The 16,272-nt window shown below is 42.2% G+C and overlaps 1 protein-coding gene across 1 annotated transcript; it reads left to right on the top strand.

Moving 5' to 3' along the window:
- Positions 1 to 1,105: 1,105 nt before the first annotated feature.
- LOC120917781 lies at positions 1,106 to 10,130 on the top strand. The gene is made up of 2 exons (XM_040329324.1): positions 1,106 to 1,222; positions 7,531 to 10,130. Exon 2 carries the CDS (start codon positions 7,532 to 7,534, stop codon positions 10,082 to 10,084), a length of 2,553 nt encoding a protein of 850 aa, XP_040185258.1. The 5' UTR covers positions 1,106 to 1,222; position 7,531; the 3' UTR covers positions 10,085 to 10,130.
- Positions 10,131 to 16,272: the final 6,142 nt, after the last annotated feature.

The following is a 16,272-nucleotide window of genomic DNA, read 5'->3' as shown; positions in this document are numbered from 1 at the left end:
GCGCCGTCTAGCCAACACAACAGCTAATTGTAAACTCAACTGTTGTGCTGTTACGTACGGTGCATGCGTAGTTAGATATCGTGCACTTCTCGACAGAACACCGGTGTCCCGTCAGATATGGTGACGTGTCAGAATTAGTAATGGAAGTGACGTTTCATCGCTGCCATCTTGCCACACCTCACACTCTACCATAATAAAGATACACTGAGAAGGGGGCAAGCAGACATCTTGTTACACTAGGGTGACCAGACATCCCCAGTTTCAGGGGACAGTCCCCTGTTTGAGGACACTGTCCCCGGACCAAGTCTGTCCCTGGTTTTGTCCCCAGATTGGATTTAATAAGGGGCAGGGACAATTTCAGTCAGTGCAGAATTAAAAAAAAAAAATTAGAATTACACACCGCCGCTCCGCCTTGCCTACTAGCATAGGCGGGTTGTATTTTTCCCATGATCTGTGCCCCTTTCTGATGATCATGTGCTGGTCAGAGCGGAGGGAATATTTCTTCAGCTTCGCTTGCATGTTCTTCTGCTTTGGCTCAAATCCTGGCCAGCCACCTGCCTATCTCCTTGCCTTCCCTGGCGGAGTAATCTTCCTCCGCTCCCCATCCAGTAGTAGCCGGGGGCCCGAAGAGTGAGACTTGAGAGGCTGTGAGGCGGGCGGTGACGGCGACGGGCAGAGAGTCGCTGATTGCCGCCATTACTAGTAAAGAAAAAATATGTCCCCGGATTTCATTTTAAAAATCATTTTAAAACACCTTATGTTACACCCATCGGAGTTTTGCATTGTACAGAAGTTTGCTTCTTTTAAAATTCAACATGTAAACATATACATGGAGTTGAAGGTACTATATTTCACTATATCAACTCACTTTACTGTTAAAAATAAGTCTTAAATGCAAAACTCGGGTGGGTGTAACAAGATGTCCGCTTGCCCCTTCTCAGTGTATCTTTACTGTGGTAGAGTGCGGGGTGTAGCAAGATGGCGACGACAAACGTCACCTCCGTTACTAATTCTGACGGGTCGCCAAATCTGATGGAACATCGGCAATTGTCGGGTTATTTTTTTTTAGTCCATGCTCATTCGGCTGCTCCCCCACTCCACATCACTGACTTTTGATTGGATGTGCCTGTATCCGGACATGCGCAGTATGCACGGAGGAGGAGACTGTGCTAGTGCACCGGTCAGTGGCTTTGGTTGGCGCGGTGTTCGGTTATGCTGTGAGGTGAGGTTGTGCTGTGCTCAGTGGTTCTCTGTAGTCTCCATACGATATCCAGTCAGAGTTCTCCATGTCCATGTGAGGAAGGCTCGCTCTGCTCAGTCCTCTTCCCTCGGGTCCCTGTATCAGCCCAGCTCTGCTTTGTGTACATTTATACATTGCTGTCTTATACACGATACAATCAGCTTTATATATATATATATATATATATATATATATATATATATATATATATATATATATATATATATTAGGGCTGTGCGTTAAACGCGATATTAACGGCGTTAACGCAAACCCATGTTAACGCCGTCAATATTTTTGTCGCGCGATTAACGCAGGAGCCCTCGGGGTGGACTTGCAGAGTGTGCAGCGGCGCGGCGCGGCTTACCTTTTCGCTGGATTCACAGACAAGTTACTCACCTTGTCCCTGGATCCAGCGATGCCACCCCGCTGTGTGATCGAGCGGGTCCTCCTTGCTTGGCGGTTCCTCCTTGCTTGGCGGGTCCTCCTCGCTCGGCGGGTCCTCGCTCGATTCACAGTGCCTGTGTGACGCCGAGCTCCGTTCCCTGCGACGTTACGACGCACGGGAGCGGAGAACGGCGCCAAATTTAAAAAAGTAAACAAACACAATGCATACAGTATACTGTAATCTTATAGATTACAGTACTGTATGTAAAAAATACACACCCCCCTTGTCCCTAGTGGTCTGCCCAGTGCCCTACATGTTCTTTTATAAAATAAAAACTGTTCTTTCTGCCTGAAAAACTGTAGATTGTCCAAAAGTGTCCCTTTATGTCAAAAATGGTTTTAGATCAGCTAGAAAACAGCGATAATAAATTATAATCACTTGCAGAATTGTGCGATATTTGTGGGGAAATTCGTCATAAATTAGAGCGATTAATCGTGAGTTAACTATGACATTAATGCGATTAATCGCGATTAAAAATTTTAATCGTTTGACAGCACTAATATATATATATATATATATATATATATATATATATATATATATATATATATATATATATATATATATTCTGAAAGCAGAGACCTGGGATAATAAAATAGGGGTTGGCTTTATGTTACACAGCTGTTTATTAAACACAATTTATCACAGGTAAAACCGCTTGCTGACCAGGCACCTTCTGGAAGTATAAAAAACTGTATTTTTTTGTCACAGTATTTGTGCAGCAGTCTTTCAGGTGCAATTTTGTTTTAAAAAAAAAAAAATACACTTTAACCGAAGGTCACCCAAAAATATAACTTTCTGCCATTAGATCCAGCATACTGCTGACATCTGCAGTATGCTGTTTTTTTTTTTTTTTTTGTACTTATCGTTTTATCAGCTGTTGTTATCCGGCTCCGAGCGGGGATTCCTTCCGGGAATAGGCGTTCCTAAGCCAAGCGGAGTTGATTGACGGGCTGCTAAAGCCCGTCACGCCTTCCGAAAATACCCGAAGTGACACTCGGGTGTTTACGGCGCCTGCGCAGTCAGCTCTACACGGCAGGCGTCGTATAGCGCCGTAAACACCCGAGTGTCACTTTGGGTATTTTCGGAAGGCGTGACGCGCTTTAGCAGCCCGTCAATCAAATCCGCTTGGCTTAGGAACGCCTATTCCCCGCAGAAATCCCCGCTCGGAGCCGGATAACAACGGCTGATAAAACGATAAGTACAAAAAAAAACCAGCATACTGCAGATGTCAGCAGTATGCTGGATCTAATGGCAGAAAGTTGATTTTTGGGTGAACCTCCGCTTTAAGCCCCGTACCTTTAGGTAGCTAAATGCCCAGGCCAGGTTTTGCGATTCGGCACTGTGTCGCTTTAACAGACAATTGCGCGGTTGTGCGACGTGGCTCCCAAACAAAATTTGCGTCCTTTTTTTCCCCACAAATAGCTGTTACTTTTGGTGGTATTTGATCACCTCTGCGTTTTTTTTTTTTTGCGCTATAAACAAAAATAGAGCGACAATTTTGAAAAAAAAACAATATTTTTTACTTTTTGCTATAATAAATATCCCCCAAAAACATATATACATTTTTTTTCCCTCCGTTTAGGCCGATACGTATTCTTCTACCTATTTTTGGTAAAAAAAATCGCAATAAGCGTTTATCGATTGGTTTGCGCAAAATGTATAGTGTTTACAAAATAGGGGATAGTTTTATTGCATTTCTATTCTTTATTTTTTTTTTACTACTAATGGCGGCGATCAGCGATTTTTTTTTTTTTTTTCGTGACTGCGACATTATGGCGGACACTTCGGACAATTTTGACACAATTTTGACACATTTTTGGGACCATTGTCATTTTCACAGCAAAAAATGCATTTAAATTGCATTCTTTATTGTGAAAATGACAGTTGCAGTTTGGGAGTTAACCACAAGGGGGCGCTGAAGGAGTTATGTTTCACCTAGTGTGTGTGGCTGTAGGTCTGACGTCATCGATCGAGTCTCCCTATAAAAGGGATCACACGATCGATTCTGCCGCCACAGTGAAGCACGGGGAAGCCATGTTTACATACGGCTCTCCCCGTTCTTCAGCTCCGGGGGGCGATCGCGAGGGGGCCGCGCCCTCATCCCGGATCGCTCCCCGACAATTTCCGACCGCCGCGTGTACCGGGGGGTTCCCGATCGGACCCCCGACCCGCGGTAAGGCAGGGACGTACATGTACGCCCATATGCCTGTACGTGCCATTCTGTGGACGTACATATACATGCGCGGTCGTTAAGCGGTTAACCACTTCAATACCAGGCAATTTTGCCCTTCCTGCCCAGGACAATTTTTGGCTTTCAGCGCTGTCGCACTTTGAATGACAATTGCGTGGTCATGTAACATTGCACCCAAACGAAATTTATCATTTATTTCATACAAATAGAGCTTTCTTTTGGTGGTATTTTATCGCCTCTGCAATTTGTATTTTTTGCTAAACAAACTAAAAACGTTTTGGGAAAAAAAAAAAAAGTTTTTCATAGTTTCTGTCATACAGTTTTGTTTTCCCCTTCACTGATGAGGCGGCACTGTATGTAGAATTGATGGGCACTGATGCGGTACTGATAAACACGTGATACTGATTGGTACTGTGGTGGGCTCTGATGGGCACTGGCAGTCGTTTTATTATGTGGACACTGATTGACACATCTGAGGGGTCTGTGCTGATACTCATTGTGATGATTATCAGCACAGAGCCCCCGACAGGGGGAGCTGCCGATCGGCTCTCCCTGTCAGCGCAAACCCAGGAATGCTGTTTACTATCACTTCCTGGTTCACGCGATGATCAGCTGTGATTGGTCACAGCTGATCACATGGTAAGAAGCCTATGACAGAGGCTCCTTATCACGATCAGAGATGTGGCATGTCAGAGTGACATGCCGCGCTGCGTGCCCCCACTTTATAGGCCGGGTGGGAAGTGCTTAATGAATAAACATAACACGTTACCCCGATTTTATTCATATAATGGGAAATATGATGTGACGCAAGGGTAAATAGATACCTACCTAACACGTCACACTTTAAAATCATGGATTGGTGACAATCGGTGAGGTTTTTTAAAAGTGTTTATTGGTCACCTGTTTAGAGTTATAGAGGAAGTCTTGCACTAAAATGATTGCTCTCGCATGCGCCCACAATGCTGCAATTTAAAGGGGACGCCCATTTGCCCAGCCGTGCCATTGTGCCGACGTATATCGTCGTGCTGGTCGGCATGTGGATAATTGCTATTTTAACCTGTGTGTGCCACCTTTTGTGTCTGTACCAAGGCCAAACATTCCAGGGTATGTAAACTTTTTATCAGGGCCATTTGGGTTATTTCTGTTATGATTTAAAAAGGATCCAAACAAACTATGTGATGATAAATGTCTTCATGTGATTGTGATCCTTAACCACTTGCTTACTGGGCACTTAAACCCCCCTCCTGACCAGACTAATTTTCAGCTTTCAGTGCTCTCACGCTCTGAATGACAATCGCGCAGTCATACAACACTATACCCAAATTCAATTTTATCATTGCCCCCCCACCCCCCACAAATAGAGCTTTCTTTTGGTGGTATTTGATCACCTCTGAGGTTTTTATTAAAAAAGAAAAAAAAAAAAAAGACAAAACCGTTTTATATTTTGTTATAAAATTTTGCAAACGGGTAATTTTTCTCCTTCATTGATGTACGCTAATGGGTGGCACTGAGAATTGACACTGATAGGTGGCAGTGATGGGCACTGACTGGCACAACTGGTGGACATTGATGGGTGACAGTGATGGGCACTAATAGGTTGCACTTTACTGGTGGGCACTAATGAGGCTGATGTGCCTCTTCCACTGGGGACTAATGTCCCTTACACGAGAGTTGGCGATTACCGAACTTTGTTTACATCAGGTGATCAGCTGACGTTGGCTGACAGCTGAACACGTGGTAAGGGGCCGGGACCGGGTATGATTGGCTGAGACACAGTAACGGCGCAGCTGCTGTCAATCAAACTTGGCCTATCAGGAGAGCGAGCAGGCAGGGCCGAACCACAGCTCTGTGTCTGAATGGCATCTGCAGCTTGGGTTCCCCTATAGAAAGCTGCTTACTGTGGGAACACTCAACAGGAGGGATGGGCCAGGAGCCCAAGAAGAGGAGGATCTGGGGCTGCCCTGTGCAAAACCACTACACAGGGCAGGTAAGTATAACATGTTTGTTATTTTAACCACTTTAAGACCGGGCCTATTTTTCAAACTTGTTTACAAGTTTAAAGCATCTTTTTTTTTTGCTAGAAAATTACTTGGTAAATTGATACCCAACATGTTGCACTTCAAAAGTGCGCCCACTGGTGACAAACATTTATCCTTAAAAATCTCCATATGCAACGTTAAAAAAAAAATACACGTAAGTTATCCTTATACACATATAAACATCCCTTGTAATAGAAAAAAAACATGACAGGAACTCTTAAATATAACATCTGGGGTCAAAAAGACCTCAGATCTAATTTTTACACTAAAATGCAATAATAATAATAATAAAAAAAAAGTGGTTTGAAAAAAAATGTTTTTCCCTTTTTAAACTATGTGCGATAGTGACGTTTTGACTTCACATCTGCCCTGCAATGGTGAGGGGAAGTTGGCCTCCAGACCAGGTGGGGGCCAACTTCCCCTCACTCGGCTCCATACCACAGAGGGCAGAGGACGCGATCGGCGGCGGAGGGCACCCAATGGGAGAGGGGGGGCCCTCTCCTGCCCCCGATAAAAGTGATCTTAGGTCGAAACTGCCACTGAGACCACTTTTATCTGAAAACCAACCGTCTGCTGAAAAAGAGGTTACCAGTGTTATGGCAGCTAGCTGCTGCCATAACAACAATATTCCTCTTCAAAGTGCCGTCGTATAAAGTGGTCAATAGGGAAAAAAAGAGACTTTACAATCACTTTAGGGTCCAGTTAGTATTATGCTATGACTAAGGCCACCCGGCAAAACGTTTAAGCTCTATTATTCTGTTATTACCCTGTAGCATGTAAAGATGAATGCACTTGGATGTTTCGGGTTGCCCACGGCCTATGTTCGTTTACATTTTGTATGAATGATTGAAAGACATTCGGAGCCTGAGTACTGATTCCTCAACTCCCTGAGAGGACTTTATGGGACTCAGGTTTGTGGTTGTGTTGCTTCTCTGGATTCCCTTGCCAGCATTGTCCACTTCTCCCTGCTGTCAGTGCCCCCTTCAGTTAGTGGTGTGGTAAGGGGGGTACTTGTTTGTATGTGCTTCCAAGCCAGGCTGTGGGCATACATAGACTCTCTCAGTGCCAGTAAGCCATGGATGGCCCAGCTTCCTTATCACAGGAGTTTGGCTGACAATATCAGGAGCCTATGGCTCCCTCTGCTGCCTGTGTCTCCTGTGAGACCAGGAAGAGAAGAAACTGTGCTTCAGACATGACATTGCAGGAATAGTGAGAGGAATCTGGTAAGTGTTTAGGGCTGGGGGTAGGGGGGACAGGCAGTGGGGGTGCCTTTTATATTAGAAACAATAGTCTAATCTAGACAATCGGCAATCCTGAGCTTTACTCACAATGATGTCCTGTGCAGCTGAATGTGGCTGCTCAGAGGCACTTTGTGGAACCATAGTCTGTGTAAGCATTACAGTACAGGTCCCCCGGCCCAGCATCGTCTGTGAGTACAAAAAATCCTATTTTTTATTTGTTTTATAGCCTAGATATATACTAGCATTTAAAACGTTTTTTTTTTTTTTCTTGTTTATAACATAGGTTACCTGCTTAGCTATTAATGCACTCTTTTTCCAATAGTGGTTCAAAAAGTGACTATCCTGTTAACTTCATTTTTTATTTTTTTCAGAATGCCAAGTTGTTTTGTTAAATCGTGTTCCATTTCATGGAGATCAGACAAAGAAATTTTACACGTCTTTCCCCGAAATCGTGATCGTATAGGTATATGGCTTGAGAAACTTAACATTCAAGGACAAGAATTTGAATATCTTTTAGAAAGGATTGCAACATCACAAAAGGGCAGATTCAGAATTTGCTCTCGTCATTTCAAAGAAACGGATTATAATATCAGGGGTCCACAAAAGTTTCTGAAGAATACAGCTTACCCTTCCTTAAATTTGGAAAATATTAGTGAGTCCTCAAATACAAGCTTACGATTTAGCGGAGCTGAAGTTGAGCACAATTATCATAAACGTCTCAGAACAGATGGTTACCAAACGTCAGAATCTACAACTAATACCTCAGAAAGTAGCTCTGGAAGAAATGTAACTGATATGGAAATAAGTTCTGAGAAAAGTGATTGTTTACAAGGTTCTTCATCACAAATCACTAACTGTAATCTTGAAGAGAGCCAGTTTGTAGACTGCATCTTGGATTCAACAAGTGAAAGCATCTATTTTAATACTGAACACAGTTTAGATATTCCTCTATCACATACCCAGCCTCAAACAAGAAAGCACTGTAAAATTTGTCCACATGGTCTAACAATCCCTAGAAATTCCAAAATAAAGAAAATAAATCGAGGCATACAGTGTGCAGAGCCAACATTTTCTATTGGTACACAGTGTTCTCTTGTTGAATTGCCTCCACTAACTTTACTTCCAGTAAAGGAAACAATTTTTTTGAAGATTGAAAATTTGGCACCATCCAGTGAGGATATTTTACAATCCTCTTTTAGTAAAAATATGTTACCAGAACACACAAGTGATCCACCTGCCATACAAGACAACAAGTACAGAATGCATCATGATCCAAACATCGACATTGTTGGATTAACACTAAAACAAGAACATTTATCTGCAAATGATGAAACATTATATCATTTGGATAGTTCTATTACACCTCAAAATAAAATAATTGACAAAGACACCTCTTGTAATCCCTCCCAAAAAGTACAAGTAAAATCTGAAGAAATTGGGGATGAAGAATTGTATGTTGATTCTGTGGATCCAGACCTTTCCTTTGTATATTTGCCACCAGATAAAGAACGTGCAAGCATGGCAAGACAGAAAAAGTTTTTAGTCTTTGAAGAATGTTTAGACAAGCTACTTATGAGTTCTCATTGTTTGCATGATCCATGCTGCACTGGGATCATAATAGAGCTGAGAAAATACATGGTTGGGTCAGCATTAGTAGTGTATGCGGAGTGTAGTAACAAACACAAGTTTAAATTGTGGAATAGCCAACCTTTTATAGGGCAGGTACCTGTGGGCAACTTGTTAATTTCATCAGCAATCTTATGTAGCGGATCTAATTTTTTCAAGATGCAGAATTTTTTTTCTGTATTGGATATGTTAGCGATTTCGGCAGCCACACACTACAATAATCAAAGAAAATATCTGTTTCCAACCATTCAACATCACTGGACCTCTCGGCGCAAAAAGATCATTGAAAAAATAGGACACAAAGCTGTTGCATTAATTGGTGATGGACAATGTGAGTCACCAGGGTTTGACGCAAAATATTGTACTTATACTTTAATTGATGCAGAAACAAATTGCATAATAGATTTTCAGGTAAATCAGCTTCAGCCTGGACATTCTTCTGTTACACTAGAAACACTGACTTTCGTTGAGGCCCTAGATCGAATTATAGGGGATCACATAAAGGTAAAAGTTATTGCCACTGACAGACCTGTTTCCATTGGAAAAATTATTAGGCAGAAATATCCATGCATAAAGCATGAATTTGACATATGGCATATGGCCAAATCTATTGAAGCAAAACTTGATGCAGCTAGTAAAAAAAGCACTTGCAGAGAATTGTCTAGCTGGGTATCTTTGGTCAAAAACCATTTGTGGTGGGCATTAAGCACTTGTCAGAATAATCCTACACTCCTTAAAGAGAAATGGCTTTCTGTAAGTTATCACTCTGCGAATGTACATGAATGGACGGGTAATACTTTGTACCATCGATGTTCACATCCGCCAATAACGGGTGAAGAAGAAAGAGTCTATGAGTGGTTAACACCTGGTTCTGCAGCTCTACATCATCTCAATTCTATAGTTCAAGATCAAAGACTCCTAAAGTACCTTGAGCACTTTTCTGGATTTCTTCACACAGGAGAAGTTGAAATATTTCATAGCATGGTCCTCAAATATCATTCAAAACGTTTTTTTAATTTGGATGCCATGGTGGCAAGAACCCAACTGGCTGCCATGGATCACAACAAAAATATCAGTAGTCTTCAAGCAGAGATTAGTAAACCCAAAGCGGAATCCGAGGAAACATTACGTTATCATTGTGGCTTCAGCAAAGCAAAAAAGGACTTGGTTGTGAGAAAAATATATCAGGCACCCTCTCAGGATTTTGTGAAGGATATAATGTCTGATGTAGTAGACTATGCTGCTGGAATTAAACGTTTTCAGTGGAATTCTAGACAGTCAACATGTGTAAAAACATAGCCTTGAACAAGTGAGCTTCTCTCAAAGCATCTCCTTTCCCTCAAAAGCAGTAGTTATTTATTTTTTATTTTATTTAAAATTTTCACTTTGCACATTATATATATGTGTGTGTGTGTGTGTGTGTGTGTGTGTGTGTATTATATAAACATTTTTAGAGCTGCACGATTAATTGTCAAGAATCGTTATCGTGTTGTTTCCCCCCGATCTTGACAAAGTATTTTCTGATTCTTTTTATGCAGAGAATTCTGACAGCCATAAAATAAAGGAAGAGAAAAACAGGCAGTCTGCCAAGTATCACAACCTTATTTTAGCAGTGGAACTAAAGACTCGTACACACGATTGGATTTTCATCGGAAAAAGCGCAGGACTTTTGTCCGAAGCGCGTTGGCCAGGAACTTGTCTTGCATACAAACGGCAAAGAATTGTCGGCCAACAAACACGAACGTAGTGTCGTTCTATGTCGTTTTTCAGCTCTTTAGCCCCACCGTTTGGGCACCTTCTGCTAATGTGTTTGGTGAGCATTGCTTCTGAGCATGCGTGTTTGTACTTTGGACTTTTACCTGACGGACTTGTGTACACACAATTGGAAAATCCAACAACAGACAAATGTTTACGCAAAATTTTTAAAGCACACCATCCAACATTTGTCTGTGAAAAATCCGACAACAATTGTCCGATGGAGCATACAAACGATCAGGCCAACAGCCTGTCATCACACAATTATTGTCTAAAAATCCGATTGTATGTACGAGGCTTAAGTCTAAACATTGGAATAATAATGGCGTTTTCAGGCCTAAAGATATTCCACCAAAAAGATGGCGCAGCCAATGCTAAGTATGGACGTCGGAACCGCGTCAAATTTTTACGTTGTTTGCGTAAGTCGTATGTGAATGGGGCTGGGCGTAATTTACGTTCACGTCGAAACCAATAAGTCTTTGCGGCGTAATTTGGAGCATGCGCACTGGGATACGTCCACGGACGGCGCATGCGCCGTTCGTTCAAAACGTCATTTACGTGGGGTCATGCTTTATTTACATAAAACACGCCCACCTCTTCACAATTTGAATTAGGCGCGCTTACGCCGGCACATTTACGTTACACCGCCGTAACTTAGGACGCAAGTGCTTTGTGAATACAGCACTTGCCTCTCTAACTTACGCTACGCATGCCTAACGTTAGGCACGTGTACCTGAATCCAGCTATAAACCTTTTTTCTGACATTTGTTGGTCTCAAAATCATTTTTTTTTATTTTTTGCTAGAAAATTACTTGGAACACCCAAACATGTTATAGGCGCAGCGCTGCAAAAGTGTATACAACAATAATTAAGTGCAATACGAATAAAAATATGAGTGAAAATATGAATATATGGGAGAAGTCCAAAAATAATTCCTGTGATCAAAACACAGGCAAAGATCCCAGCTGATTAAAAACCAATTCCGTCCATATTTTGTGGTAATCTACCAACACCACCACTCGTGAAAAGTGCAGGGGAATGTGAAACCACCCCTGTTGAAATTGCTCTTACCAGATGGAGCTGAAACAATAGCCTCAAATGATCACTGGTGTGCTAATGAATAGATGGGACTCTCATCTCACAGACGCTGGGGGGGGGGGATCTCAAGCTGATACTCATGCAAAGAAAAACGGAATGACCACAATAGCATAATTCCGTATAACCTTTTTGTTCACCATAAAAACAAAGCCCCCTATTGGAATTGCATTTGCAAAGTTGAACTATAGTAAAGACAATACATCATTTAGACATCCAACCACATCCGGGAACGGTGAGATACCAGAGCGGCGTCTCCTACCTGGCTCTGCTCACTCCGCCTGACTCCCTAGTACACGCTAGTTCCGATCAACATAGTGACGTTACTCTACTGGCAGTCGTTATGTCCAATCCAGACGTGTTTCGTCATTACTCAACATCATACATTTTATATTTATATATATATATATATATATATATTCTGTGTGTGTTAAATATATATGTAGTCATTTTATGTTGGAAATGTATATTTGTAATTGATACGAAAAAGGATCATAGACTTCTTTTTTTTTTTTTTTACATTTAAAAATGTATTTTTTCCTTATGTGGCTTATTCTGTCTAACTTGTATGTGATTGTGTATTTATGTCATTTTTTTTTTTTTTTTTTTAACTATAAAATAATTTTTTGATAAAGCAGCAAATTTATTTAGTTATGTGCAGTGACGTGTCCTCCTTTTGTTAACCACTTAAGGACCAAGCCTATTTCTGACACTTGTTTACAAGTTAAAATCAGTATTATTATTAGTTCGAAAATCACTTAGAACTCCAAAAAATATATTAGAGATATCTCTATCTAGCAGGGGGACTAATCAAATTTAGTCAAAGCTTAAATGGGTTGTAAAGGTCCATTTTGCTTTTTAATGTCCTTATTTCTTCTGAGAAATCCTCACTTCCTGTTCTTCTGCCTGTAACTCCACACAGTAATGCAAGGCTTTCTCCCTGGTGTGGAGTGTCGTGCTTGCCCCCTCCCTTGGACTACAGGAGAGTCGGGACTCTTTCTACGTTGCAGATAGAGAAAGGAGCTGTGTGTTAGTGGGCTTCCTGACTCTCCTGTTGTCCAAGGGAGGGGGCGAGCACGACACTCCACACCAGGGAGAAAGCCTTGCATTACTGTGTGTAGTTACAGACAGAAGAACAGGAAATGAGGATTTCTCAGAAGAAATAAGGACATTTAAAAGCAAAATGGAAGGATGAGGTAAGTGATGGAGGACTGCACTAAGGTAAAGGAAGCTATTTAAGCAAAGAATCGTACCTTTACAACCCCTTTAACAGCAGACGCCCCTTATCTGCTTGAGATTATTTTTGGTAAAGGTGAACTAAGCCTTTAAAGAGGAACTGCAGTCTGCTCACATAATTTGTAATAAAAACATCTTTGCCATTCTGAGGCTTCCTTACAACCACTTTGCATATTTTATATATACTGTGATTCTGTACTTGCCAAATATGCTGCAGAAATCTCCCTCCGCTGAGTCTGGCTGCTATCATTTTTAACTGTGGGCAGCTGAAGTTGCTGCCTGTTCACTTCCTGGATTTACACAGAAGCACACATCCAGCTCTGCAGCTCCCATTGGCCCTCTTATGCCTCCTCACCTCTCTCTTCCTGGCAAACTCTCATGACCGTGACAGAGAGCTGTGCATTATGTCATAAGCCTAGGCTTCTTTCCAGACAAGAAACAGGAAGTGGACTGTATGAATAATGTGTGGAGTAGAAATGTAATTTCATTGTAAAAAAAATTCTACAATGACAATAAATCTTATCTTATAAGGTATTTTACTGAAACAAAAACAAAGTTTTACTGCCCTTGACGTTTTAACTTCAGATAGAACATTTAATAGATGAAAAAATTACTGAAGTTCCATTTCAAAGGGATTGTAAAGCCTCTTCCCTTTTTAATTAACAAACTTGTTATACTTGCCTCCTGTGCAAGGGTTTTGCATAGAGTGGCCCTTGATCCTCCTCTTCTGGGGTCCCTCCACGGTGCTTCTGGCTTCTCTTCTCGAGTGCCCTTCTGGAGAAGCACTTTCCCTGGGGGCACTCATGCGGGTGCACTCCTGTGTCCTGCTGCTGCGTCCGTTGACACAAACAGCAGGACCTGGCCCCACCCCCTGGCTCTCACGTCATTGGATTTGATTGACAGCAGCTCCTGCTGCTATCAATCTATCCAATGAGGACCAGAGGCACCATTTGGAGCTGGTGTGCTTGTCCCCGTCGCTGAAAAGACCGGGTTCAGGTAAATAAAAGGGGGGCAGCTGCAGTACAAGAGGTTTTTCACCTTAATGCATAGAATGCTTTAAGGTGAAAAAACCCTGAGGACTTACAACCCCTTTAAGAACTGGCTCGGCTATTAACCACTTCCGGACCGCTCACTTTGAAGAGGGATATCGTTATGGCAGCAGCTAGCTACCATAACCCCGGTATCCTCTTCTTCAGTGAGCGGTCCGGTTTCAGATAAAAATAATCTCTGCGGCGGATTCGCCGAAAGATCACTTTTATTGGCCGCAGGAGAGGGGGCGCTCTCTGGTGCCCTCCGCCGATTACCGGAGCCGTCGGTAGCGGCGGAGGCGATCGCGTCCGCTTCCTAGCTTGGTATGGAGATGAGAGAGGGGAAGATGGGCCCCACCCGTCTCCATACCATTGCAGGATGGAAGCAACGTCAAAACGTCACTTCCACCCATGGCTCTTAAAGAGACTTTTTTTTTTATTATTGCATTTTAGTGTAAATATGACATCATAGGTCTTTTTGACCCCAGATCTCATATTCAAGAGGTCCTGTCATGCTTGTTTTCTATTAAAAGGGATGTTTACACTCATTGTAATAGGAATAAAAGTGACACAATTTTTTTTTTTTTAAAGAACAGTGTAAAAATAAAAGGTAAAAAAAATATATATATTTTTTTGTGAGCAGTGCCCTCAATATCGATCACTCTGTTCATTCATCACTAATAAAGTAAACTTTACTCTGTGTCAGTTTGTGAATGAATGGGAGTTTCTATGCATGTGTCTTTCACAAACTCAAATTTTCTAAGGGAAAAATAAAAAGGCAATGGAAAAATTGCAAAATGGTCTGGCCACCTGTGTTTAAAAGTGTAGCACAGGACTTGCCAGAATGGTTAATGCAATAGAATACCCAATTGTTGGGTATCTACATCATGTTTTACATTTTACCTAATGTCATGCTGTAAAATTGCGTATCCCTGTGAAACGGTACTGAGCTGCGGTACCTAAATATCTCAATAGGAGATGCTTTAAAAGCCTTTACAGATTACCACTTAATTATTTCTCTGCATGCTTTACTTTTCTTTTGTTTTAAAAAGATTTTTACATTGTACTTTTTTTTTTGGCTCAACCTAATGAGGGGTGAATTTTGATGGGACAGGTTTATTAGACCCCCATATCTTTCCTCTGGTTTCCAAAGCATCTGATCAAACCAAGATCGGTAACGGGTGGTTTACATGGGACCAAAACTGGATGTGACTAAATTCTTGTTGCCTCTGTCTTCTGATGTAACATAGTGAGAGGAACTACATCACTATTCGCATCCTTACTGGGTTCCCTGATTGGATGGTAAAGGCGGCGTAGGGCCTCTCCCTTTTGCCGCCTGTAAAAGTGATCCAGTAACTCTAAAAAAGAGAATTGCCGCCTCCTAAAAAAAATAGTTCCACTAGCCATCTTAGCTCCCCCCTCTCATCTGTACACTCTCGGCCCCCCCCCCCCCTCACACCGGTTTGCTCTCAGCCCCCCCCCCTCACACTTGTACGCTCTAAGCTCCCACCCGCCTCACACCTGTATGCTCTCAGCTCCTACTCCTCACACCATTATGCTCTCAGCTCCCCCCCTCACATGTGTGTGTGTGTGTGTGTATATATATATATATATATATATATATATATTAGTGCTGTCAAGCGATTAAAATTTCTAATCGCGATTAATCGCATTAATGTCATAGTTAACTCACGATTAATCGCGCGATTAAGGAGGTTCACCCTTTAAAACATTTTTTTTTTTGTTTTCTTATTTATTTTTTATTTTTTTATAATATTAAATTGTGTTTTTTTATTTTTTTACATTTTGATCACTTTTATTGCTGTCACAAGGAATGTAAACATCCCTTGTGACAGCAATAGGTGGTGACAGGTACTCTTTATGGAGGGATCGGGGTCTAAAAGACCTCCGAGCCCTCCTTTGCACTTCAAAGTATTCAGATCGCCGAAAACGGCGATTCTGAATACTGTGTACTTTTTTAAATCCGGCGCCATTGGCAGCCGAGAAACCCGGAAGTGACGTCATGACGCCGCTTCCGTGGTTTCAATGCGGAGACTGAATCAAAGCCGTTTACGGCTTAGTGTCAGTCTCCGCCTGAACACAGAACGCGGCGGATGGAGGATCGGGTCTCCCGGTGGGACAGGAGGCCCGGTCAGAGCGGCAAAAGGCGGCGGGAGGGGGGGATGTCCCCTCCCGGTCCTCCGGCATAACAACCGAGCGGCTTTTAGCCGCATCGGTTGTTATGTTTGGATAGCCGATCGCCCGCTCTAAACAACGGTACCGGGATGATGCCTGCGGCTGCAGGCATCATCCCGGTATAACCCCCGAACGCCGAGGACGCATATATGCGTCCCGTCGGCGTGAAAGGGTTAA

The sequence above is a fragment of the Rana temporaria genome, chromosome 1 (genome assembly GCF_905171775.1).
Source record: "Rana temporaria chromosome 1, aRanTem1.1, whole genome shotgun sequence".
In the NCBI taxonomy this organism is placed as follows: domain Eukaryota; kingdom Metazoa; phylum Chordata; class Amphibia; order Anura; family Ranidae; genus Rana; species Rana temporaria.
This window is presented reverse-complemented; position numbering and strand designations above follow the sequence as displayed.

What these genes read in the sequence shown, in the direction of transcription:
- LOC120917781 (XM_040329324.1), top strand. Translation starts at nt 7,532, where the DNA reads ATGCCAAGTTGTTTTGTTAAATCGTGTTCCATTTCATGGAGATCAGAC.